This window comes from Drosophila serrata, unplaced genomic scaffold, assembly GCF_035046125.1.
Source record: "Drosophila serrata isolate PLE 108 unplaced genomic scaffold, ASM3504612v1 contig_276, whole genome shotgun sequence".
Lineage (NCBI taxonomy): Eukaryota > Metazoa > Arthropoda > Insecta > Diptera > Drosophilidae > Drosophila > Drosophila serrata.
In genome coordinates this window covers 8,688,334-8,712,573 of record NW_028257174.1, presented here as the reverse complement: position 1 = coordinate 8,712,573, position 24,240 = coordinate 8,688,334, and the positions used below count along the sequence as shown (strand labels likewise).

General features: G+C 45.3%; 3 protein-coding genes across 8 annotated transcripts; 2 read left to right on the top strand and 1 right to left on the bottom strand.

Moving 5' to 3' along the window:
• Positions 1-858: 858 nt before the first annotated feature.
• Positions 859-14,294, bottom strand: Nep1 (M13 family metallopeptidase neprilysin 1). Of its 6 annotated transcripts, none has more exons than XM_086836184.1 (10): positions 13,804-14,294; positions 13,225-13,710; positions 7,923-8,579; positions 5,087-5,191; positions 3,466-3,593; positions 3,286-3,403; positions 2,211-3,217; positions 1,989-2,151; positions 1,607-1,923; positions 859-1,533 (listed from the first exon to the last, which is right to left on the bottom strand). In XM_086836184.1, the coding sequence occupies exons 3-10, from the start codon at positions 8,389-8,391 to the stop codon at positions 1,261-1,263; spliced, it is 2,580 nt and encodes an 859-aa protein (XP_086692310.1). In that variant the 5' UTR covers positions 8,392-8,579; positions 13,225-13,710; positions 13,804-14,294; the 3' UTR covers positions 859-1,260. The 6 variants fall into 6 exon arrangements, with proteins under 6 accessions (XP_086692310.1, XP_086692307.1, XP_086692311.1 ...); XM_086836181.1 differs by lacking the exons at positions 13,225-13,710; positions 13,804-14,294 and adding exons at positions 8,692-9,108; positions 10,881-12,563; XM_086836185.1 differs by lacking the exons at positions 13,225-13,710; positions 13,804-14,294 and adding exons at positions 8,929-9,108; positions 10,881-12,563.
• Mipp2 (Multiple inositol polyphosphate phosphatase 2) lies at positions 14,114-23,305 on the top strand. The gene is made up of 5 exons (XM_020950059.2): positions 14,114-14,303; positions 14,585-15,018; positions 20,837-21,213; positions 21,383-21,598; positions 21,661-23,305. The coding sequence occupies exons 1-5, from the start codon at positions 14,114-14,116 to the stop codon at positions 21,836-21,838; spliced, it is 1,395 nt and encodes a 464-aa protein (XP_020805718.2). The 3' UTR covers positions 21,839-23,305.
• On the top strand, positions 15,026-23,305 carry raptor (regulatory associated protein of MTOR complex 1). The gene is made up of 5 exons (XM_020950057.2): positions 15,026-17,269; positions 17,335-20,700; positions 20,837-21,213; positions 21,383-21,598; positions 21,661-23,305. The coding sequence occupies exons 1-3, from the start codon at positions 16,048-16,050 to the stop codon at positions 20,842-20,844; spliced, it is 4,596 nt and encodes a 1,531-aa protein (XP_020805716.1). The 5' UTR covers positions 15,026-16,047; the 3' UTR covers positions 20,845-21,213; positions 21,383-21,598; positions 21,661-23,305.
• Positions 23,306-24,240: the final 935 nt, after the last annotated feature.

Below are 24,240 nucleotides of genomic sequence, written 5' to 3'. Positions count from 1 at the left end.
ATTTATTAACGGCATAAAAACTAGCACAGAACAGCTTTCCGGATTGAAATTAATTCATTTTTAGCTTGGCTACGCATTTTTTAAACTGTGAAACTCGATACAAATAAAAAATTACGTATACGTAATATTTCCCCAACTAACACAAAATATCACGTATACGTACCATTGTCCCTCAGACCCCTAATATTATTTACTTTAAATATCTAAAACTAGTGCTACGTTTAGTGATTTACTTTGTAACTGGAATATAGTTTAATTTATCATTTTTAAACCGTTTAAGGAGATTATACTTTCAGTATTTCATTTATCAGTTTTACATCCTTATAGAAGATTTTAGCTTCAGTCAGAGACTTAAAAATCATTGAATGAATCATTTCCGACCTTTTAAATCATATATATTCTTGATCAGCCTGAACAGTAGGATCGATCTAGCTATGTCCGACAAAAATTTAAGTTTTATCAAAATTTTCAAAATTTTATAAGGGGTTACATCGTTAAATTTATCAAAAAAATTACAAAAAACTTAATTAGCTCAAATTAGCAAATTTTGCAGATTTGTTAAGCTAACAAAAACTAGCACAGAACAGTTTACCGATTGAAAATTAATGCATTTTTGGCAGAGTTATGATATATTTTCACATCAAGGATATAGATATTTCGGTTTCCCGATGTTACTCTTCTTTCAGGAGGTCTGCAGTAAGTATCCTAATTTAAGTTTATCACTTTTCCATCTTAAACTAATCTTTTCGAAAACATAAACCAAATGCAAAATTACGTATACGTAATATTGCCCCAAACCAACATTGAATGTCACGTATACGCACCAATACCCCGAATAACAATAAAGAATCGTTCGTGTTATTTTTCATAATTTGTTGTTTTTATTCACGAATATATTGTTGTTCTTCGCTTGGGGAGGAGCCTAGGAGGGATGTGGCAAGTGCGGGAGCTACTCTGGTACTCTGGTCTCGCCTAGCACATAAATACTCATACAGCTACACCTATATATCTTAATAGCCAGGTATTTTAGGGTAAACATGCAGATATTACTGCGCTATAACAAACACAAAGGAAAAGAAAACAGGAAACTACACAAAAAAAAAGTTGGAGCAAGTGATCCGATTCGCATTGTCATTATTCCCAGGTGATCGATCATCTACTTCGTGTACTCGTCTTGTATTATCGTGTATGCTATATATACCGTTATAGTATGCGATATAAATATATAAAAAAAACGCCAACTATGACTACTACTGATGACTACCACACACTGCACTTATCCTCTGGATTCATAGTGCTGCCCAACTGGCAGCTATAAGCGCGAGCAAAGTCCCGCGAATTCGAAAGCGGTCCCAGGACACGGACAAAGCCCGGTGAGTGGACCGCAGAGCGGATTTTGGTCAAAGCATCCTCCGGTCGCATCGATCCGCACCAGATCTGGGCATAGTTGAGAAAGAAGAGCTGATCGTGGGTCATATTCAGACCGGGCAGCTGCGGTTCTCGACCATGCAGGGTCTCCCATTTCTTATAGGCCTGGAAAAATAATAATATGATTACGCTTTATGTTCTCTAGGAAAATGAAATCTAAGCTGAGCTATATTCTCACCCTAAAGGCCTGCTTGAGGCCACCATTATCCGCTATATTCTCGCCCTGCGTCATCCGGCCATCCATGAACATATCCACCTCATTGATCTTATACCGCGAATACTGATCAATGACGCACTGCGTCCTCTCGCGAAAGGCCTCAATGGTGGCATTGTTCCACCACTGCATCATGTTGCCCTCCTTGTCAAATTGCCGGCCCTTGTCATCGAAGCCATGGGTGATTTCATGGCCAATAACCACACCAATGCCGCCATAGTTTAGCGATTTGGGAAAGTGTTGGCTATAGAACAGCGGCTGCAGGATGCCAGCAGGAAATACTAAAGGGGTTTTAAGATAATTTATTGAGATAAGTAATAGTAAAATTATAATTTTGCAAACCCACCTATATCATTCTTGTTGGGATTGTAGAAGGCATTCACCACCGCCGGCTCGGTGGTCCACTTTTCCTTATCCACCGGCTGTCGCAGTAGATTAAGCACCTTCTCCGACTCCCATTGCAGGATGCTCAGCACATTGTCAATAAAGTTGTCCGGCACAATGGTCAGCTGGTTAGGGATTTAATTAAGTTTAAGATAAACTCCAAACAAAACCCTCCGCTACTCACATTCACATACTCCTGCTCCAGCTCGGTGGCATTGGTCAGCAGCTCTGGATAGCCAATGCGTTCATTCATTGAGTCCGCCTTCTCCTTGGCCACCGCCCGCGTCTCATCATCCATCCAATGGTTCTCAGCAAGCAGTTCATTAAAGGCCGCCCGTATGGTATGGATCATCTCTAGAGCAACGGCTTTACTCTCCTGATTAAAGTTGTCGCGAATGAAGAGCGCACCGACGGCAACACCCAACTTCTTGTTGGTCCACTCCACGCACTGGGACCAACGCGTTCGCTCCGACTGAATGCCCAACAGGATCTTACGAAACTCCACCCTCTCCCGCTGGTACTCATCAATCATGTGCGTGGTCAGAGACATGACCAGACGCCACAACATGTAGTTGTGCACAACACGTCGATCGGTGCGGGCCAGAATCTTGCCCATTTCGGTGAGATAGACGAGACCGTAGGTCACTAGCGGCTCATCCTCCTGCAGGGCAATATTCTTGCCCAAAGCCGACTGCAAGTACTCTGTCCATTGCACTTCCGGCACTAGCTGCTGCAGCTCCGGCAGCGTTGTCTTCCGATAGACGGCACTGGTATCATGACGATCCGCCTCCGCCAGGGAGACATTCACCAGTTGCGTCTCAAACAAGACCACCTGCTCCAGTTCATCGGCAGCAGTAGCTGGATCTGCTCCAAGTAGCAATGATACCTGCGTCATGTAACGATGATAGGCCCGCCTGTCATTGGCACTGCTCTCCTTCAGGTAATAGTCCCTGGAGGGCAAAGCATACTGCAACTGATCCATTTGCAGGATGTTCACCGAACTGTTTTTGTCATCAGCGCCCACATACAGCTCGATCATGACTGGCTCGCTGTAGTTCAGTCGCAGCTGACCCATTAGACGCTCCACGGAGAGATCCTCCGGAGGACGCCAGTCGCGTTCGATTACCGGCCAACCGCCCAGAGAGCGCAGGACCTCCTTCAGTCGTCCTATGCCAATCTTACGGATCTGGGCTGGTATTACCGAGAAGATAGGGAGAAGCTAAAAATTTCGTATAAGGCAGAAAGGCATATATACTCACGTATATCCATGCAGCTCTTGAAGAAGGTCTTGGCCTTGATAGTGGCCTGGTTGTCACGCTCATCGATGGGCTCCTCAAGGACACCTCGCAGTATGACCTGCTGCTGGTCAGACAGCACCTAAGGGTAAGTAAAGTAAAGTTTAAGTTAGCCGGTGATCCCCGGACAGCATTTGGACCTACCTCAAAGGTGCTAATGGAGCTACGGTCCTCGGGTATAGGATGCAACTTGTTCCATGTGCCGCAAGCATACTGGAAAAAATCCTCGCAGGGATCGGCACCAAGGTCCATGGCCGAGAGCAGCGAGGCCGCTGTGGATAGTGATTATATCTCTTGTTATTAACCTGGCGTGGAAAGCGGTTCAGCTGACGCGCAATTAGCGGCTCACCACCCTTTTTTGGGGTCATAATTTACGCAGCTATAAACTTGGCCCACAAATCATAGGCCAGAAAACAAAAAAACTTTCCCGATAAGCGAGGCGCACTTGCAGTCGCTAACTTTTTCGCCAGACAAAAGTTTTGAATGAAGAAAGAGCCGCCGCCGCCGCCGCCGCCGACCTGAGGACCTGCATCGTTGACAATCCATAAATCAAAACCTTGTGCCTGGGAATCATTAAGCTCAACTTCATTGTCTTGGAAAAAACCCAGAGCATTTTGCACTTTTCTGGTATTTTCCGGAAAAGCCATTGATTTATGCCGGTAAAGCCATTCAAGCCACGAATATTGCATTCTTGGAATTTAGAATTTAAAATTAATTAAAAGTCGTCTGCCTTGGAATTGTAAAAAAAACAAGAGGGAAGTCGCTGTTGGAACACCCTGCCTTAGTGTAGGTTTTCTTCACAAAATTTAAACAAATAAATAATGTTTTAAGGATCCTAAAATACCCTCACTTAACCTAACCTTACCTAACTTTGTTTAGAATATAGTTTCAACCCTTTTTGATCCTCCGCTGTACATCGATTACATATTCCAATGGCCCAATCTGGGTTACCAATTAACGTAAATCCTATTCTATCAATATTCATGCAGGCCCCAAAAAGTATGCTAACCAAAGTGGAGCAGTCCAAGGGACCTCCGCCAATTGATTGCATCACTACGGCATGTCGGTCGTTTGTTCAGTAATTGTAGCTGTGCTTATTCCCGGAATGTCCTGTACCTGGACAGGTGTATCTAGCGGCATGCCAAGCCATCAATCAACAGTGTAATTTCCCCTCAGGGAGAAAGACCGGCCAGTGACTTTGAGGTGTCTGATATGGGCCTGGGCATAAGTGCATTTGGATGGGACATTTCAGGAGCAGATGTCGCGGTACCCATCACTAAACGATGTCCGCGGCACTTAACTGTCTTAATAGCTAATAAATAATTTACAACACAAATAAAACCGCACATATTAGATGATTGTGCAAGGCCCTGACACCCTTTGGTCATAATAAATACAACCACTAATCCCTTTGGCCTAGTCTGAATTGGGGGATATATTCTAGGACAACTGAGCTAGGATTGAAGTTCTGTGATATTAAGAATAGTTTCTAAGTAGTTACTGGTTTTATTTTTAAAGAAAATTAAAAGATTTCAAAATGTATGTATTGAAAATTCTGACTTTTCTGCTTAAAATGTGAATTTTGGCTTAAAACTTGGTAACTTCATCCGTAATCATTACGAACAGTATTTCCTTATTGGTATCATTAAGTTGTCAAAGTCCCAAAGTTATCAATCCCAGTCCCTTGTCCCCCAACATGCATTAATTTCAATTAGGAACCAAGGGGACTTCCACCTCAAAATGAGGGAGGATATCATCAGCTTACCTGTTCTCACGCACTCCTGGGTCATGCAAATGTTGTCCTGCGCCTCGTGGCTGTTCTCCTGTCCCTCCTGATTCCACCTGGAGTTGGGTCTGCTGTCATCGTGGCCTGCAATTAGAGTTAACAGATTTTCAATGTTCAGTGCATGGCACACGGGGCGTATGAGCAATGAGAGTGGGGCCTCTGTCGAAGACCTTTACCAAGACGACAAGCGATTCGCGGGCCACTCAAGTAAATTGAATTTGAATTTTTCATTAAAAGAGAGCGAGTGATAAAGAGGGCAAGCCAGGAGCCCCGTTCTCCATGGCCTTTATTAAATTAAAATAACGAAATGCTAAGCTTCTGCCATCGAAACACACAAAGAAATAAACTGCTTGAAACCAGATCTATATATAAAAAAACATAAATAAAATACTAAAAAAACCCAGCAGTTAATTAATATATATTTTAGATTCATCAAAAATTATATTTATATTAATACTTTCTTTAGAACTAGTTTATTTTTCATTGTGTGCTCTTGACTCCCTCTCGAAGGGGGCACATGTTGCACGTTGTCCTTGTCCGAGGCTGTCAATAAAAATGGGATGTTCCGAGCAGCTTTAGTTATTAATTAAAGTGATTCGCCCACTCTTCTGGCCAGTGGCCAGCTAATAACATTTGCCATGGCGTTAATAGGTTTAAGTGGACCGCAAGCCAGTGGTCATTGGATACTTGCCACTGGCCACATGCCACATTCCTTTGGCAACTTGGGTTGAATGTCCAGAAGCCCATCGAGGGGACTTGGCAATTATGCATCAAGAGGAGGAATTTCATTAAGCCAGGGAATTAAAAGAAGGCTTTTTAAACTCTATCGATTTGCTATTAAATAAGGGTCCTAAAATGTACTTTTTATGATCCCTTCTTAGGCATAAATAAACCCATAAGAAAGGTAATAATTAGATGACAGGCTTGCCATTCACTTAGGAATCAAAAGAATATATATTCCAGAAGTTGTATTATTTATTTTCATAAATTAGGCTTTAAGGCACAGCGGTGAGAGGAAAGGCCTGAAGGAAAATCGATGGACCAAACAGGGATGGAAATGGGAAAAAAATGTGGCGGGTGGAAAATCATAGTCAAGGCCAGGCCTACCACAAGTTCTCTGCTCGATAATAATAATGACAATGATTATGACGATGATGATGATGATTATGATGATGTCCATTCGGTATTTATGGAAATGCTGCCAAAGAGATATATTTTTAAATAGGCTTTGATGGTGGTGTTGCCTTTCGGCCTGAAATTCACCCCACGTCCACGTTTCCTCCACTAGAAACGATGAATGAAAACATTTAAAACACGTTTTATAACGGTAAATATAAACAGGATAATGTTCGGCATGTGTGTGTGCGTGTGTGTGTGTGTGCATATTCAATTAGATTGTCCAAGAAAGAGCCTGGAGGTTGCACGATCGATGGTAACGGCCGTTAAAAATTCATAGACATCCCCAGCAAATGCCGATTGATTGCTTTTTGTGTACGTATTATTTTCATGTTTATTTTTTTCTTCTTGTCTTATTTTTGCAAAGAAAAAAATATAAATAAAACCGAAATCGAGGGAACCACATGAAGATGTAAATTGCGCCCCAAAACGGAAGCAGCAGCAACTCGATTCGGAGCTCTTGAATATTTCAGTTGCTTTGAATCGCATTATTCCATGTGTTCCAAAAGGAAGTCGAGTCCTGGAGTCGGAACATGTCCCAGCCTCCAACCAGGGATACCAGGAGTTAAGACAAGGGAGGAGAGAAGGAGAACAAACAGGGGTCTTTGTGTAGGTAAAAGTCAAGACATTGTAAAGGAGTTTACAAAGCATCCACAGTATTCAAAATAAATATACTTTTTCAGAGTCATAAAAAAGGAAAAGAAATTAAGTTTCATCCCTAATAAATAGTTATCAAGGAATAATTCCTAAACTGTATCGCTTTTCAAATTGAATCATGTAATTTTTAGTATTAGGTTTCACTTTAGGCCACAAATCGCACCACTGTGGTTACTGACAGACCACAAAAAAGCATCTCCTGACATCGGTGCGAGTGGAGGAATCCAGGAATCAGAGAATCAGCATCAAGGAAGCCGAGGAGGTGCCATCATTGTTGCTGCCGCTTCTGGAGGAGACCGAGAGCTGTTGCCGCTTGTTGTTTGGCATATTCTGTAATTGAATTTCAAACAGGGCGGAGATTACAACACTCCCCTATCGACATATCGGCATATCTACAGCCACAGCCACAGCCTCATTCACACCCAAAAGGGACATCCTTTAGCCTGTTGCTCAGTTGTCCTGTTGCGCCCCTGCTTCTTCACTCTACGGGCAAGGAAATTGAGTTTTTGCTCCATTTGTTTGAGCCACCCGAGAGAGGATGGCGAGACTTGGCGCTAAATTCACTTAACATGCCAACTACGGCAGGGCAAAATACGGAATCAGGAGCACAGGATGACGCTTGATTAGCTGTTGGCCCATTTAGCAGTTAGCAGCAACGGGTAATGGCAACAAGCTGAAAGGCAAAAGTGGAGCTCCTCCTCCTTCTCCTCGACACACAAACTTAATCAATGTCAAAGCCCTCCAAGATAGACATGTGTATGTCATGTACTAATAACTTATCGCCAGGGACTTGGAAATACTATACTGACTATTTCGATTTTCCCACAATAATACCATTGGTGGCAACCATAAGCTCTAGATAAATTCCAAAAGCAAAGCAACAAAAATAACATTGATGATGATGGGTTAGATGGAATTCCCCTTAGCATGATTAGAGCACAAGTTAGAAGAATATGTTATCTGCTTTAGACTGAAGACTCACCTGGTTCCAGGTGATATAGCTGACATCGCTGGTGCACACTGGCAAAGTAGATGGCCAGTGCTCCAATGGCTGCTCCCAAAACGGTGAAGGCAATGGCCAGGATGAGAAGGCGACGACGTTGCTGCGACTCCTTAAGCAACCAATCGCTGCTGCTGCGCGATGGCTGTCCTCCACCTACGCCCACTCCGCCAGCAACACTGCCTGGATTGGGATTGTTCCGTTGCAGGGCACTGCCCAGGCCAACGCCACCACTGCCATCAGGTGAGAGGAACACCACCGTGGGCAACTTGTTCTGCTGCAGCTGCTGTTGCTGGAGCTGTTGCTGTTGCTGCTGCTGTTGCTGTCCCAGTAGCGGCGACACCACTGTGGCATTTAGCTCCTCCATCGGTGCATAGCCATTGTTCAGCGGCTTCTCCTCCAGAGTAGCTCCTCCGGAGGCATCATGCGGCAGCGTTTGTGACTGCGACATGCTGCTGCTGCTGCTGCTCTTTATCGGGCAACTAATTTATGGCCGCTCGTCCGCTTGTCTCTCGATGGGAGCACAGCGGCTGTTGTCCAGTTGAGCCGGCGGACAGGTTGAGCGGAGCTGCACAGACACCGTTCGCAGTTAGAGCGACAACAACGCCGGCAACGCTGGCGACATCAGCGGCGATCGCACTGGAACCAAAAAAAAAAAAGAAAAAACAACAAAGGAGTTTAGCTAGCGATAAATAGATAACTGATAACCATTAACAGATAACAGATAACAGATGATATACAATTGGCAGACCGTGACGGGGCGTTGATGGACAGGCGACAGGGTCAACTCAGGGCTAGTCATTGCAATTATGGTTTATGACCGGTGTTTTTGTGTAAACCCGATACCGATACCGATACTGGTCAGCACTGGACACAACCAGATCCCTCCACGAGCCCCATTCACGTGTCCAGTGTTTCTAGTTGGACACTTCCGAAGTTACGACTTTGATAGTTAATGATCTTGTGATATCATCTCCTTTGCACTGACTTGGTCTGTTCTGATCGGTTCTCTGCTCTGCTCTGATCTGTTCTGGCCAAGTTGTTGCCACTTTCTGTATAGTCGTTGTTGCTGTTGCTGTTGTGACGTGCGATCAGGGCCAACGTGTTTCACGCAATCGCAGCCTCTGGTCAGCAGGGGATGCAAAGCCAAATGGATTGGTTCTGTGTGCTGTGATTATTGATTACAGTGATTATTAACTACACCGGAAGTCTTGATATTGGTAAGGGAATTTAAATTTATTTTTTATGTTAAACTTATTTTTGTAAGGCAGAAAATGGGTCCAAGCTAAGCTAAGCTAAGCTTATTACCATATAATTTATAATTTAAATAGAAAATGGTATTTATAAAGGTATTAACTTTTTAAAGGTATTTAAAATAAGCCAAAATTAGGGGTCATATCCCTGAAAAGTATAACAAACCGTAAATCGCTCAAATTGATATTTATAAAGGATATTCAAAGCTTAAAAAATCCATAATTAAGCCAAAAATGCATAAATTTCAATTCGGAAAAGTGCTCTGTGCTAATTTTTGGTAGATTAACAAATCTGCATTCTAAATTTAAAATTAAAAAAAATTCAAATTTTTATCGAGTTTTTTTTTTTGAAAAATTTGACGATGTAACCCCTTATAAAATGTTGAAAAAATGGCCAAATTTTTTTTCTCCCGGACATGGCCAGAAAGATTCGCCTGTTGATGCTGATCAAGAATATATATGATTTATAGGGTCGGAAATGATTCCTTCGCTGTCTATTAAGCTCCTGAATGATAATCCAATACCCTTAAAGGTAGGGAAATAAATGGTATTAAATCCTTATTTTGGTGGTATTTAAAAGGTTTATAAAATATCTCCCGTGAGCTAAGACTCTACACTTTCCTTGGGAACTTGCCAAACCGATTACCACTGTGGCTTAAAGCTCGGATTAATGCGCGGCAAATTTTGCAAAACTCGAAACTAGTTAACCCAGCTGTGCGCCGGCTGCTGCGTCGACCGAGCTCGAGGCAGTGCTGCGACGGCGACGGCATCGTGGGGGGTCGGTGCCGTCTATATCTTCACAGCAAAATCTATATAGTATATTGATGAACCCACGATTGATCTGATTCAAGAGCCGAAAAAGTCAAAATCTCGTGACGCTCATGAATATTTCAATCGAACGCCGGCAAAATGGTTATTAAACTCGTTACTTTTGATTAGCCACGTGAAATGCGAAACGCCGATAATACCGATGGCGATCGCTATATATATGCAAAAAGAGAAAAAATAATATATATATAACAATATTATATATACACAAACAAAGTGTGGAATGGAAACTCGAACCGAACGCCACAAACTAAAATAAATTAATGCGACCGTCGTTAAATTCGCATTGTATAACCGCTGTCAGAGACGCTAAACTAAACAAAAAATTAAAAAAGACTATTAGTGTTTGTGGGTAATAGTCGATAATTTATATTTTCTATATATTTAATGCAGTTTATTTTTAAATGTACACATAAAAAATTAAGTTTTGAAGCTTTAAAAAAGATAAAGATAAAAGGAAACAGATCAATATTATTTGAAGCTTAAACATTAAATATTGTTCGCGGTTGTATTAAATATTAAATATTAAATTAAATTATAATTTAGTATATATTTTTCCCAGTAAACTTGAGTAAAAAACATTATTTAAATTTGTTTACAATTTTGAAATATTTTGAAACATTTAAATAGGATTTGTGCAATTTATTTTGTTTTAATTTTGAAACTAGCCTTCCTTCCTAATTGAAGTAGACTTTTAATATCAAAATATACATTTTAAAATAAGTACTTTAAATATATTATTATCCAAAAGTTGAAGCTAATAACATTGGTGTTTCCTAAAGATCTTCAATTTTGTAGCTGTGCATTTATGATTTGTTTTTTTTCTAGTTTTTAAAAACATTATTCATTTGTTTATTACTTTTTGTTGTGTGGCTGGTTTTTATATTTTATTATTATTGTTATTGTTATTATTATTTTTTATTATTGACGCCTTCCTCTGGCTCTGGTTGTTGTTTTTATTTATATTAACGTTCTTAACGACTTTCACCGCCGCGTTTTTTGTTTGTTTGTTGTTATAAACTAACCGCCATATACCATTTGCGGGGTGTGCGTGTGTGTTGTTTCTTAGAGTTTTTCGCTCTCCTTCACTCCGTCTCGAATTTATTCGATTTAATTTTTCTTTCTTTTGTTTTTAGCTTTTGCCTTGCCGCAACAACAAAAAAAAACCGCGCGAGGCGACTTCTCGATGCGAACTGAGCGTTCTGAGCCCGTGTCCTTAGCTTTTAAGCAAGTCGCTGGTGCTGCCGCTGTCGCGGCCACCGTCGCAGTCGCAGCTGGCGTCGCTGTCGACGCCACAAAAGCAATAGCAACAACAACAAAAGTAACAACAATATGAACGAGAAGTATTGCCAATGGCAAGTGACACCCATGAGGTGTATATTAAATTAATGCTAAGTTGGTTACAACAGAGCGCCCCTCCCGAGCACCGAAAAGCGAACAAGCTGAAATATGGCCAGGAACTTATGGACCAAATAGGGGATCAATATTGGCCCAGCAAAAGGCTTTAAAGTTCCCCAGGAGATTGGATGACAGTTATAGTTTACATTCAATTAATCTCAAGGCAGTTTAAATAAAATTAAACATTGTGAAATATGTAAGATTGAAATCAATTTAAGAATGTATTTAGGTTTTCATTTTAAAGGAAATTATTATATTTTCTAAATGGGTACTAGTTTTAAATCTTGAGCGGATCTATTGAGATCCTTAATAGCTAACAATTGCCTTCAGAAAAACAATTGAATTACGATCTCCAAAAGGTTTTAAATACGAAATTTTAAAATATGTTTTATAAAAATTAAATTATTAATAGGTATAGATAACTAATTAAGAATAAGCTAAGCTATATATTGTCTTCAATAGATTTTATTGATCACCTTTTAATTGGCCTGCATAATAAGAACGAACTATTGCTTTTCAATATATAATATATATACATAGCTCTACAGGATAACCAAACTGGCCAATCAATCACTCTAGTAACTCTAGTAACTGTGTACACCGTGGCACACTGACGCATCACCTGTTTACCTGCTCTGTGGCAGGTGCTGCGGTTCTCCTGTTACTGTTACCCGTCACCAGTTACCAGATACAAGATACCAGACACCATTTACTTCCAATGCGGTCTAATATGAAAGCCCATTTAGCACGTTCCGCACACAACAGGCAACCAACCAGCCAGCATGACGCTGTAACCCATGGTGGAGAACAACAGTTAGACCATGCGGAATCTGAAGCGGAATCCCACCTCCCACCCACTACTGCTCAGTGGTCATTGGCATTGGCATTATCAGTGCGTGATCATCGTGTCATTGTCAATGGGTTCGGGGGCCGAACCGAAAGAAAAAAAATTAATTACCCTGTCCGATAAGTTGGGAGATTAGGGTGAGCGCTCTTCCTCGGTGGAGCAAGCCGCATGGGAATCAATGGGTGGTGTTATTGCTTTGTTTTGGCCACTCAATGCCTCTGGTAATCGGCGAAATTGCGTTCTCCTTTCGATTTGGCTGATTGATGGAACACCTGTCTCCCCTGTCTATCCACCCCGAACAATTTCTCACCGATCATTCAGTTCAACTGTAAACTGAACTGTCGAAACTCCTCCCCTGTCCATATAGACTATATATATATAAATATATTCGAGAAATTCCCACTCCCAATTACCCGTTGCCACCCCCAAATATAAAGCATAATTTGATCGATTTTCGTTAGCCCTTTATTATCCTGCATTCGTCGTTGCCCACCAAAAATAGATTGAAAGTTTCCAAACACGCGCTTAAAGCTCAAAACCACGACAACAGGTGGTCGTAATACACAGTGAGAAAGTAATTTCAATGAATTTGTAACTGAAATAGGTAGTATTATGGTGTTTATATTGCTTTGGAACTTTGTTTATATTGGTTTGGGTTTAGATGCTTAGTTCTATGTCCTCTTAGAACCTTCTTCGTAGGCTTGAATAAATTGAATATTGAAACTAAATTGTGACCTTGTGATTGTTTTTCTCAAAAATTCACCATATAGTAAGTGCTCCTCTGGGACAAATCATTTTTGCTTAAGCTTTGGTTTCAGTGCCTTACGAACATCGCGTGCTTTGTGACCACAAATCAAAGCCTCGCCAACCCTCCTGAAATCCCTGAATGCCTGTATTCACCCATAAAACAGGACAACGACACCGTGCCACCTTATACCCACTCCCCCTAACGTGTTACCTGGATGAAGGAGTTCTAGTTTTGGCGCAAAACTTTTCACGGCACGTGCGTGGCTTGGCTTCCTCTTCATCCAACTGCTCCGGTTCCTGTTGACATTGGCGGATGATGATGATTGTGCCCACTCGGGTGCCATATGGCAGCGAACAAGAAGTGTGCGCGGGGCCTCAAGGAACCGGAATTTAAGAAAACAGCGAACTAGGAAGCCAAAACGGTTGTGGTGCACGGAATAATATCCTTCGCCGTATCCTTTTCAATATTGAACACTTTTGAATTGCGCTTTATACTAGGTTCATTTGTAATTGGTTTTGTAACAGAAGTTTGCACCCAACTGGCAACCGCTTTATTCCTTTCGAGGGTTCGTCGAGCGACTACACAGCCCAGTAGCCGCTTCTGGGCTTGGCGGACCGGTAAAGGGAAAGCTTTTGGCCAAGGAAAGCTCGGTGCGGTTAAGAGAACACTTGTTGAGCGGCTAAGAGAACGGCATACCTGAAAATATATATATAATTTGTACCCAAAGCAATTTTAATACTTAATCCATTGCAAAGAAAAGGAAAAACATCGTATAAAAGTCTCACTTACATTACAAGCTCAAGTTTCAAATTTCAAATTGACGATTTGAATACGACCGGCTTTCTAACGGTCACACTGTTGTGGCCCAAACCCATCACAGTGTTGCCACATCGCTGCTGTCGCCCGGTGACAACGTTTTGACTTCCCTTATGTGTTTATTTTATGCAGCCTCTCCTTTGCTGTCATCTTCCATAGCCTCTCCGCTCGAGCGCGTCGCGTGTTAATTAATATATTTACCATTTTCCATGTTTTGACTTCGTTTCCTCTTCGTCCAAACTACGCTTTCCACCTCCGACAAGTTTTTCCGCCCTCCGGAAAAATGCTAAAACCATTTTACTGTCTGTTTTTGTTTGTGCTACCGCTGCTGCTGCTGCCGCTCTTCCAGTACGCCGGCGGCGAGAGGACGCACTGCAGCCGCCTGAGCCGGGCGGACATAGAGAAGCGACTGTCCACCAAGACGCCGTACCGGTCGGTTGCCAATTTCGACGAGACGCCGCCGCAGTACGCGGGTGGGTATTTCCCCTGGATCAAATACAGTGCGCATCCACTAAGACGGTGAATAGCTTGTTACGTCATCAAAACATAAACAATTTAATCACCTAAAACATGTTTGAAGTTGTTCTTAAAAACAAACACAATTGAGAATATAATTTGTATATTCAATGTTGCCTTGTATTCAGGCACGTGACCATTTGTCTTAGCCGATGCCTACTGTATTTGCTTGCATGTGTTTTGGTGCCACAGCTGATTTTTTATCGATTCTCTTTTCGTTCCCGGTTCGCCATACAAGGTTGCCACCCGACGCGAATTTGGTCCATCATCCGCCATGGAACCCGGAATCCCAGCGAGTCTGTTATCCTCCAAGCTCAAAATCGCTTGGAGGAAATCAAGACTCTGATACTGGAGCAATCCCACCCGAATCTTTGTTCTGAAGATGTGGAAAAACTACGTCGTTGGAGCTGGAAACACCTAAATGCCAGCGAAGATGAAAAGTTACTAGTGGCGGAAGGCGAGGATGAACTAATAAACCTGGCGGAGCGAATGCAAAACCGTTTCCCATCTGTCCTGCCGGATATATACAGTCCGGAGTGGTATTATTTCAAGTACACGGCGACGCAAAGGACCTTAAAGAGTGCGCAAAGCTTCGCCACAGGCCTATTCGGACGCCATCGGATTCATACTGTCCAATATCCGCCACCAATGCACAAGGATCCTGTTTTACGGGTAAGTTGAAATATTATTTATTTTATTTTATAATTAATAAGGTGAGATACTCAAAATAAAAGAGATTTTATAATTTGTAAATACTTGGGTAGTATTTTAGTATTGTTACGTTGAGCCCTTACGTTCTTTGATTACGTTTTTGTTCAAAGCATGGTTTCCCTTATCAAAGTTTCCACCCCCTTTTTAGCGAGGGCGCCGCTAAAACCAGTGTCTAAAAACCTCTATTTTGGCAAAGCTGTGATAAATAGTTTAATATTTCACGGCCCCATCAGCTTAAGCCTTTTCCTTTTCATCTTTTGTTGACTTACGTCTAATTACTACGTCTTTGATCACCCTGTCTTGTTTGATTACGTCTTCCTCAAATGTTAGCGTGACCAGCCACCGCGAAAATAAAAATCCCCTGTTTTTGCGTAGGAGTTTGACGTTTTCAGCGGAAAACCTGCGAGCACACTGTACCGTAAATGCGTATTTCCTTCACCGTGGTTATTATTTTTTTTTTTAACTATCCACAAACACAGCATCATACACACTCAGCGCCCACACAGCGCAAAACGTAACGACGATTTTCCGCCTCTGTTTTGGCCAGCGCGAGACCCTTGAGTGGCGTCGCGGCCGCGTGTTTCCGTGCACTTTACGCATCGTTTTCCATTCTGTGTGCGGGGAAATGGGCCGCCGCGATCCGTAGTAGTCGTGAAACGTGCGAGAAGCAGCGGAGGGGCGGCTAACGGGGAGGGAGAAGAAGAAGGCAAAGGCGAGAAGTGCGAAAAGTGTTTGGGGTTATGTGCAAGATTCCCCTCGGAGGGACTTTCAGCTGGTGGAATCGGGAAGGCAAAATCGGAGACGTAGACGTAATCACAGACTCAACTCGCTAATTGCGCGAAAGCCACTCCAACGCCAACGCCAGCAGCGGCAGCAAGTGCATTTGCAGCTGCAGCTGCGGCAGTGAACGGCACGGCCCGTACCAGGAACCAGAAGTAAAAGGAGAAAGACAAACACAAAACAGCAAACGTGAAGAGCGCCGCCGGGAAAATGCTGGAGTCCCATTACAACGCCATGCTCAGTACTGTGGCCTCTGCCTCGGGCGCCGTCGCCTCCGTCTCTGCCTCTGCCTCTGCTGCCGCCTCAGCCTCTGCTGCAGCCGCCGCCTCCGCTGGCGACGACAACAATAGCCACAGCAAATCGAGCAGCAGCAGTAACGGCAGCTCCGTGGAAATTATTGGCAGCCAGGAGGTGTCCATTGTCAGTCAGATGGCCATGCCCATATCACGCGGCCAGGAGGCACCGCCCAGTGGCCAGGAGACACCTCTAAGCGACGAGGAGGTAAACTATCCGTGGAAAATACAGATTTTCTGTAGTGAACTGCTGCGCGACGACCAGTGCCCCCTGTCCCTGACGGCCAAGCGTCACAAGGAGATTATCCAGTCCATGCAGTACGAGCGGCAGCCCTGGCGCATCCGGGAGCGCATGAAAACGGCCAGCGTTGCTCTGGTGCTTTGCCTGAACATTGGTGTCGACCCACCGGATGTGGTAAAAATCCAGCCGTGCTCGCGTCTCGAGTGCTGGATAGATCCCAGCTCAGTGTCGCCGCCCAAGGCCATGGAGCAGATTGGGAACAACCTGCAAATGCAGTACGAGAGATGGCAGCCGCGGGCACGCTACAAAAAGTGTCATGATCCCACCGTCGACGATGTGAAGAAGCTGTGCACCTCGTTACGCCGCAATGCCAAGGGCGAACGCATCCTGTTCCACTACAACGGCCATGGGGTGCCCAAGCCGACGGCCAATGGAGAGATTTGGGTGTTCAACAAGACCTTTACCCAGTACATACCGCTGAGCATCTTCGAGCTAATCACCTGGATGTCCGCGCCCTCGATTTACGTATACGACTGTTCCAATGCCGGGATCATCATCAACTCATTCCAGCCATATGCGGAGCAGCACGAACACGAACTGGAGAAGGCCCTGGCCGCCGCCCTGCAGCGCAGTGGAGTGCAGCAGCTAGCGCCGGGATTAGTGGCCGGTGCCGCCAACCAGGTTCAGCTGCCCAATCAGCTGGTCAGCTACAAGAATTGCATTCACCTGGCCGCCTGTGCGGCCAATGAGATTCTGCCTATGAACGCCCAGCTGCCGGCCGACCTATTCACCAGCTGCCTGACCACACCCATTAACATAGCCCTCAAGTGGTATGCAATGCAAGAGAAGCTGGGCATGGTGCCGCGCATCCAGAGCGAGCTGATCGACAAGATACCAGGCATGGCGAATATAAATCCCTTCATTAACCCCAGAATCCATTCTAACCTCTTAACCAATTTACAGGAAAGGTCAACGATCGTCGCACCATGATGGGAGAACTCAACTGGATCTTCACCGCCATAACGGACACGATAGCATGGAATACGCTGCCCCGCGAGCTGTTTCAGCGCCTGTTCCGCCAGGACTTACTCGTGGCGAGCCTGTTTCGCAACTTTCTGCTAGCCGAACGCATCCTGCGTAGCCACGACTGTACACCGGTGTCGCTGCCCGCTCTGCCTCCCTGCTATCGGCATCCGATGTGGAAGGCCTGGGACCTGGTAGTGGATCTTGCCCTGCAGCAACTGCCGGACATTCTTGATCACAATGCACCGTACCGCCAGTTGCCCTTCTTCGAGCACCAGTTGACCGCCTTCCAAGTGTGGCTGGACAGTGAATCGGAGTCACGAACGCCGCCGGAGCAGCTGCCCATAGTGCTGCAGGTGCTGCTCTCGCAAGTTCATCGCCTGAGAGCTCTGGAACTGCTGGCCCGCTTTCTGGATCTGGGTCCCTGGGCCGTCAATCTCGCCCTGGGCGTGGGCATCTTTCCCTATGTGCTCAAACTGCTGCAGAGTTCAACGCGTGAGTTGCGGCCGGTGCTAGTGTTCATTTGGGCTAAGATCCTGGCCGTCGATCCCAGCTGCCAGGTGGATTTGGTCAAGGAATACAAATATTTCCTGTCCGTGCTGCAAGATACCTCTGTCTCTAAGGAGCACCGCACCCTGTCCGCCTTCGTTCTTGCCTCCATCGTGCACAACTTCCTGCTGGGTCAGACGAGCGCCCTGCAGGGTCCATTGCTGTCCATTTGTTTGGAGCAGCTCAACGACGGCAGCTGGTTGTTGCGCCAGTGGCTAGCCATCTGCCTGGGCATGCTGTGGCAGAACTTCGAGAAGGCGCGCTGGTCGGGTGCCCGTGATTTGGCACACGAGAAGCTTTACGTCCTGCTGCGGGATTCGATTCCAGAAGTGAGAGCCGCGGCCGTCTTCGCTCTGGGCACCTTCATCAGTTCTGTGACGGACCGCAGTGAGGAGCAAGCCAACAATATTGATCGTATCATAGCCATCACCATGCTGGAGACCGTAGGCGAGGATATGTCACCGCTGGTGCGCATGGAACTTGCCGCCGCCCTGCAGTGGATGGTTCTACTCTTTGAGTCGCAGTTCGTGGCCGTCTATCTGGCGGAACACATGCGTGGCCATGCGTCTGCGTCTTCGTTTGTGATGTGCGGCGACCCCCGGGACCTGGCCTCGTCAACGCACAGTCTGGAGCGTCATGTGACCATGCGACGTGGCGCCAGCTCTAGCTCCATATCCAACATGGGCGGTGCCTCGGGCACTGCGAGCAGTGGCTACTCGTCTGGCACTTCGGTGCGCTCCAAAAGCGGCTCGGGAGCCAGTTCAGCGGCAGGAGCGGCTGGCGGTACCAACACCATACCCTTCCAGTCGATCTTCACCAAACTGTGGCTTGGCATTTGCAATCTCGCCCAGGATCCCTTTCCACGTGTTGCTGCGATAGCTCAAGAGATTGTGGATCATGTCAGAGACACCGCTCTGTGCCCCATTATGGCTGCCAAGGAGGCCACCATGGCCACGGCCACGGAGAAGTGCAGCAGCCTTAGCGTGAGCCTTCCACCCAGTCCAAATACCAGGGGCAACTACCTAGGCGGCGGAGGAGCGGGCGGAGCAGGTGCGGCCGGAGAATCCCCGCCAGTGGGAGCGGCTGCATCAGGCGCCAGTCATTGGGCCCAAAAGCTGCGACTATCGGGCAGCGGTGGTGTAGCCGGAGCTGCCGGAGATCCACAGGCAATCCTGCAGCGCAAGCTGCGCACCAGCTCGATCAACGATGAGACTGACAGTGGACTTGGCTATTCCCGAGGATCGGGAGCCGCTGGCGCCGGCTTGGGACTGCCCAGCGGGCCCAGGGAGAGCACCCACTCGGCTAGGAGCAGCGGTAGCGAGAGCAATCAGTACATGGAGCCCGGACACTGTCTGACGCCCATTGTGCAAACGGAATTCATACCCTGGGCCATTTCCTACTTCACACGGCCGGGCAAGGAGCGCTACAGCAGCGCCGAGGGAGCGGCCGAGGAGGGACGCCAGCGTTTCCCTGTCGATCGGAACTCCACAGAGCTGCGGAGACGACGGAGCCGGTATCTACGCAACGACTACGTACGAAGGCTGGCACGCCGCCAGCAGCAGGAGCAGAGTGATCGCTTTGCCTACGACGTGTGCGTGTGGAACCGGAAGACACAGTTCACACCCTCCATCGTAAAGCTGCTGCCATACGAGCCACAGATTGCGGTGGCCTACCGGGAAAAGGTTCTGGTGTACGACTTCCAGTGGAACTCAGTGCGAACGTACGGCGCCGAGGCTATGGGAGGTACCAGCACTGGCAATAGCTCTGGATCAGGCTCTGGCTCCGGATCATCCTCGTCGCTTAACGGCAGCACGCCTCGCAAGTCGGGCCCGTCCTCGACTTTTGCCCGTGTGAGCAGCATTGAATTCATTAACGCCCAGGATCAGGCCCTCAAGCTGGTGGCCCACGATGACGGTGTGGTTCGAGTCTGGCAATCCTCTCCACCAGCCAACTCTGCCCCTGAGGATCCGCCAGCCAAGGCGCGACTGATTACCGCCTGGACAGCCCTTGGGCTGCCCACTGTACAGGGCTACCGCCAACGTAATATCGCCTCAGGCGGAAGCATTGGCAAGGGTGCAGATGCCTCGAGCTTACTCTCCGGCGGTTCCGGAACTGGGAGCATCGTTACCACGTGGCAGCAGTGCAATCAACATTTGGTGGTGGGTGGCGGTGGCTGTCGATTCATTCGAATATGGGACTTGGAGAAGGAGCTTAAGGTCATCGATATACCGCTGGGACGAAGCGAAACCAGCGCCCGTGTGCTGGCCTCCTACCTGCCCAATATGCGCTGCGATGTAATTCTCGCCGGCTGCGAAGATGGCAGCGTGCGGCTGTTTGACAGCCGCTGTTCCCTGCAATATTCCCCAATCGTTGTGCACCGGCGCCACAGTGCGCCCATTCTGCACGCCAGCCTGCGAGCCAATAATCCGGTCCTGGTCAGCGGTTGCTCCGAGGGACGCATCAGTGTGATGGACATGCGGGCGGGTGCCGGCAACCGTGTGCTATACGAATGGGATGCCGGCGGTGATGTGACAGCGATAGCTAGTCACCAGATAGCGGACAGGGTAGCTTGCGGCAATGCCTCAAAGATTGGCATCTATTCGATGGATGGACGCGTCCAGAAGGTGCTGCGGACGAACGAGGGCTTCATTGGCCCGAAAATTGGCCATCCCACCTGCTTGTCATTCCACGCGTACAAGGTGCAGCTGGCGGTGGGCTTCGTGGACAACACTGTGGCCATCTACAGTCCCACGCCAGGTAGAGATCGTTCGAGACTGGCTCGTTAAGCATTTAGGGATCATTAAAATTATTATTATTATTATATATATATTATATACAACCCTTTAGCGATGGATTAAAACAACTCTTCTCCTTTCCCTTGTCTTTATTGCAGTTCTATAAGCGCTGTGGCAGGTGGCAAACTGACGTCGATAAGAATCCCGAAACATTGGTTAACGCACGCCGATTCCTTGCGGAGCCGCCGATGCAGTCAGCAGTGGAGCAGTTGCGGAGCAGCACAGGTCTATCAGATCTCCGGACAAAGGATGTGCAGCTTATGTTTACGGTGTGTGCCTTTGAAACGGCCTGGCATCGTCGACGTGACAACACCCGAAACGCTGATTCGGTGTGGTGCAGCTTCTTCGATTTGGCCTCCCTGGATGCGTTGGAGTTCTTCGAGGATCTGGAGTACTACTGGAACGATGGCTACGGCTACGAACTGACCCATCGCATTGCCTGTCCGGCAATCGCAGATATGTTTGAAGCCATCGGGTGAGTAATAATACTTAGCTAACTAAATACTTGTGCAAATAATAGGGAGAATGTTTAAGGCACATTTATGCATGTAAATTGTGTGTGCTTTCAAGAATAGTTTGTAATTAATTGTTATTTAACTTTTACAACCATCATTAATGAAGCTTTTAACAACCACAAATTGCAGTTCCGTGAAGAAAGAGGGCGAGGAAAATCAACTGCCAGGCAGGGCCAATGCCACACTTTATTTTACGCACTCGGGCACGCTGCTGAAACTGCTGGCACATCTGGGACTGGCCCGGGACGAGAAGCCGCTGACGCACAAGCACTTTACCAGCGAACGTCGATGGCGCACAAGCCAGATCGATGCCTTCGCGACCAACTTGGCCTTTCTGCGCTACGAGTGAGTAACTCCCAGTTCTCCTACAATAGCATAGTTTTTAATTATCCTTTTCGCCTGTGTAGTTGCGACAAGAAGGAGCCGCAGGTCCTGGTTTTGCACCAAGAGCGTGTGGTGCGCCTGCCCAAGTGTCCGCAGGACAAGGACCTCTGCCCGCTATCCACGTTGCGTCGCATTTACGCCAACAGCGTGGAGAATTGTGACTTTGAGGAGCTGTGCCGCGTGACGGCTACTGTGGAGTGAGAAGCTGCTGTTTATTGCTGAATACCGTTGCTGTTCCGCTGCAAGACCATGGAAGGATTCGTCGAAATGTTTGGGATACACCTGTTACGATTAGTTTGAAATTTGATGCTGCGATGGGGCTGGAGTTTGTGGAAGATCTAGCTAAGGTTAGTTTAAGTAAGCGATTGAGAAAGTGTAGAGATGTAGAGAGAAGAGAGAGAAATTGATCAGTCATTGGAGAGGACAGCGTGTTGAGTGTTGCGAGTCGAAATCTGTGTGTTTTGTATGCCTTATTATTCAATGTGGACCATCCAATCCAGAGCAAAGCGAACTTCGGACAGGCGAGCGCGTGAGACTGAGCGCGCTAGAGCTAGAGAAGGTGCAGACGGGGAGGGAGCGTGTCACGCTTTATATGCATATATATATCTTAATCTATATAGACTCCCTCTGCTGTAAAAGATTTCTACTAATTAATCTTGATTTCTTACCCCCATTTTTGTTGTTATTCATATTATATGCCCCTTAACCTTACCCTATTTCCTAATCCTAAGCCTAAATTGAAAGCCAAGCTCCAGCTAAACGGCAATGCATAGTGTACATATATACATACTGATGTCTTAGATTATAAATAATTATAATGTTTCGATACACATATATATAGATATATATATATATATATATATATATATATATATATATATATATATATATATATATTTATATCTATATATATATACGCAACTATATATATGCACAAGCATAAAAGAACATAAATTCAAAACCTTCCTTTGCCCCTCCCAAAAAAAAACTAAAACAAAAAGACAGAATAGAAGAACGTTCGTTGTGCTAACTTGTGTTATATACCTATAAACAAAAACCCCAATATATATATACTATATAGGAACGATTGGCGGGGAGCAAAGGCAGGGCAATTGAATAAATGTTGGGTTCCTAAAGATCAATTCTCGAGGCAGCTCTCTCTCTCACTGAAAAAGAAAGAGATGACAAGATAGTCAGAGCGCAAAGGAGAATGAGAGAGGGAAATAGGCACCTTGTACATAGCGCCTAAGACTTTAATCACTTATCATAATGTCTAAGGTCAGGTTTCTGCTCTCGCTGTTAAAATCACTGATCGAAAATCTTAATAACTAGATAAAGTTCGTGTAAAACTAATTGGTTGTTATTTATCTGAACGTTTAGGAATAACAGAGTGCTATGAATACTGATGTAAAGCAACGAATTGATTTGACAGGAAGTTTGCTTCCAGTAAATAAACTAAATTATTTAACTTTAACTGCAATAACTTTGCAGCGAGGGTGGAAACTAACCTTATAATATATTGTCCGATCGAAATCCCAACAACAACAATCACAACACCCATGTAACAACAACAAAATACAACTAACAACAAAAAATTCTAGTTTAAAGCTTAACTCGCTTGGACTTTTCAATTTGTTTAAGCTAAAAATAAAATACGAAAACCAAAAATTGCAAAGAAAAATCAATGTTGTGGGGGAATGGGGAAAGGCTTTTAATATTCTCTCTCCTACGTTTTTTCCCTATTATTCGATGATGGGTGCCAATTTCCCATATTTGCCCAGCGTGTGCTCTGCTAGTGTTTACAGCCAGCTAATTTGTGTAACTCCCAGCCTGAGTGCTTGGTATTGGATATCCATGGAACACAACAACACACATTCCCCATTGCCAGCAGCGAACCGAAAAGGCCACCATTTGTTGGACCGGAGATGTGGGTGTGTGGGATGCGACGGATCCGGTGGATTTTGCCCGCAACGACGATGACTTCCAATCGAAGCTTACAGATCGATAGGTGTGAATTCTTGGCATCCGCCTGGCTTGTCACCCGAGTACACACTTTAGACTGAGCACCGAACCGATCTTTAGTTTATTTACCTTTTTCGATCCGAGTAAGCGGAAACATCTCGAGCTGGGATTGGGAGAAGGAGGGGGAGAAGGCATACCACGCTCTCGGCTCTGGCTCAAGGAACAGTCTCAAGAACTTTGCTTTATTTGCCAGAGACGTTCCATTTAGCTTAAAAGTACAAAAATCAGTTTATAACTTGAAAACTTTGTTACAAGCAAGTCTACTTTCAGATATTTTTAAAAATTTAACTAATAAAGCTTACTTTGTCATGCGGAAGTTAAAGTTTAAAGTTTAATCATGGAAACGTATCTTAAAATGGTCATAACTCAGCCAAAAATGATTTGATAGATTAAAAACTATGCTTTCTCAATTTAAAATGAAAAAAATCAATATTTTTGCCAATTTTTAACGATATAATATAAAATTATGAAAAATTGATCAAATTTTTTTTTCTCTCGAATATATCCAGATCGATCGAGCTGTTGATGCTGATCAAGAATATATATGGTTTATAGGGTCGGAAATGACTCCTTCACTGCTT

Bases quoted from the DNA above. Each gene is read 5' to 3' on its own strand.
- Nep1 (XM_086836184.1), bottom strand. From the start codon at position 8,391: ATGTCGCAGTCACAAACGCTGCCGCATGATGCCTCCGGAGGAGCTACT. The intron at 3,218-3,285 runs GTGAGTATATAT...CGGTAATACCAG, and splicing joins CAAGAGCTGCATGGATATAC to CCCAGATCCGTAAGATTGGC. The intron at 2,152-2,210 runs GTGAGTAGCGGA...ATCCCTAACCAG, and splicing joins TGGAGCAGGAGTATGTGAAT to CTGACCATTGTGCCGGACAA.
- Mipp2 (XM_020950059.2), top strand. From the start codon at position 14,114: ATGCTAAAACCATTTTACTGTCTGTTTTTGTTTGTGCTACCGCTGCTG. The intron at 14,304-14,584 runs GTGGGTATTTCC...TCGCCATACAAG, and splicing joins GACGCCGCCGCAGTACGCGG to GTTGCCACCCGACGCGAATT. The intron at 21,214-21,382 runs GTGAGTAATAAT...CACAAATTGCAG, and splicing joins GATATGTTTGAAGCCATCGG to TTCCGTGAAGAAAGAGGGCG.
- raptor (XM_020950057.2), top strand. From the start codon at position 16,048: ATGCTGGAGTCCCATTACAACGCCATGCTCAGTACTGTGGCCTCTGCC. The intron at 17,270-17,334 runs GCATGGCGAATA...ACCAATTTACAG, and splicing joins GCTGATCGACAAGATACCAG to GAAAGGTCAACGATCGTCGC.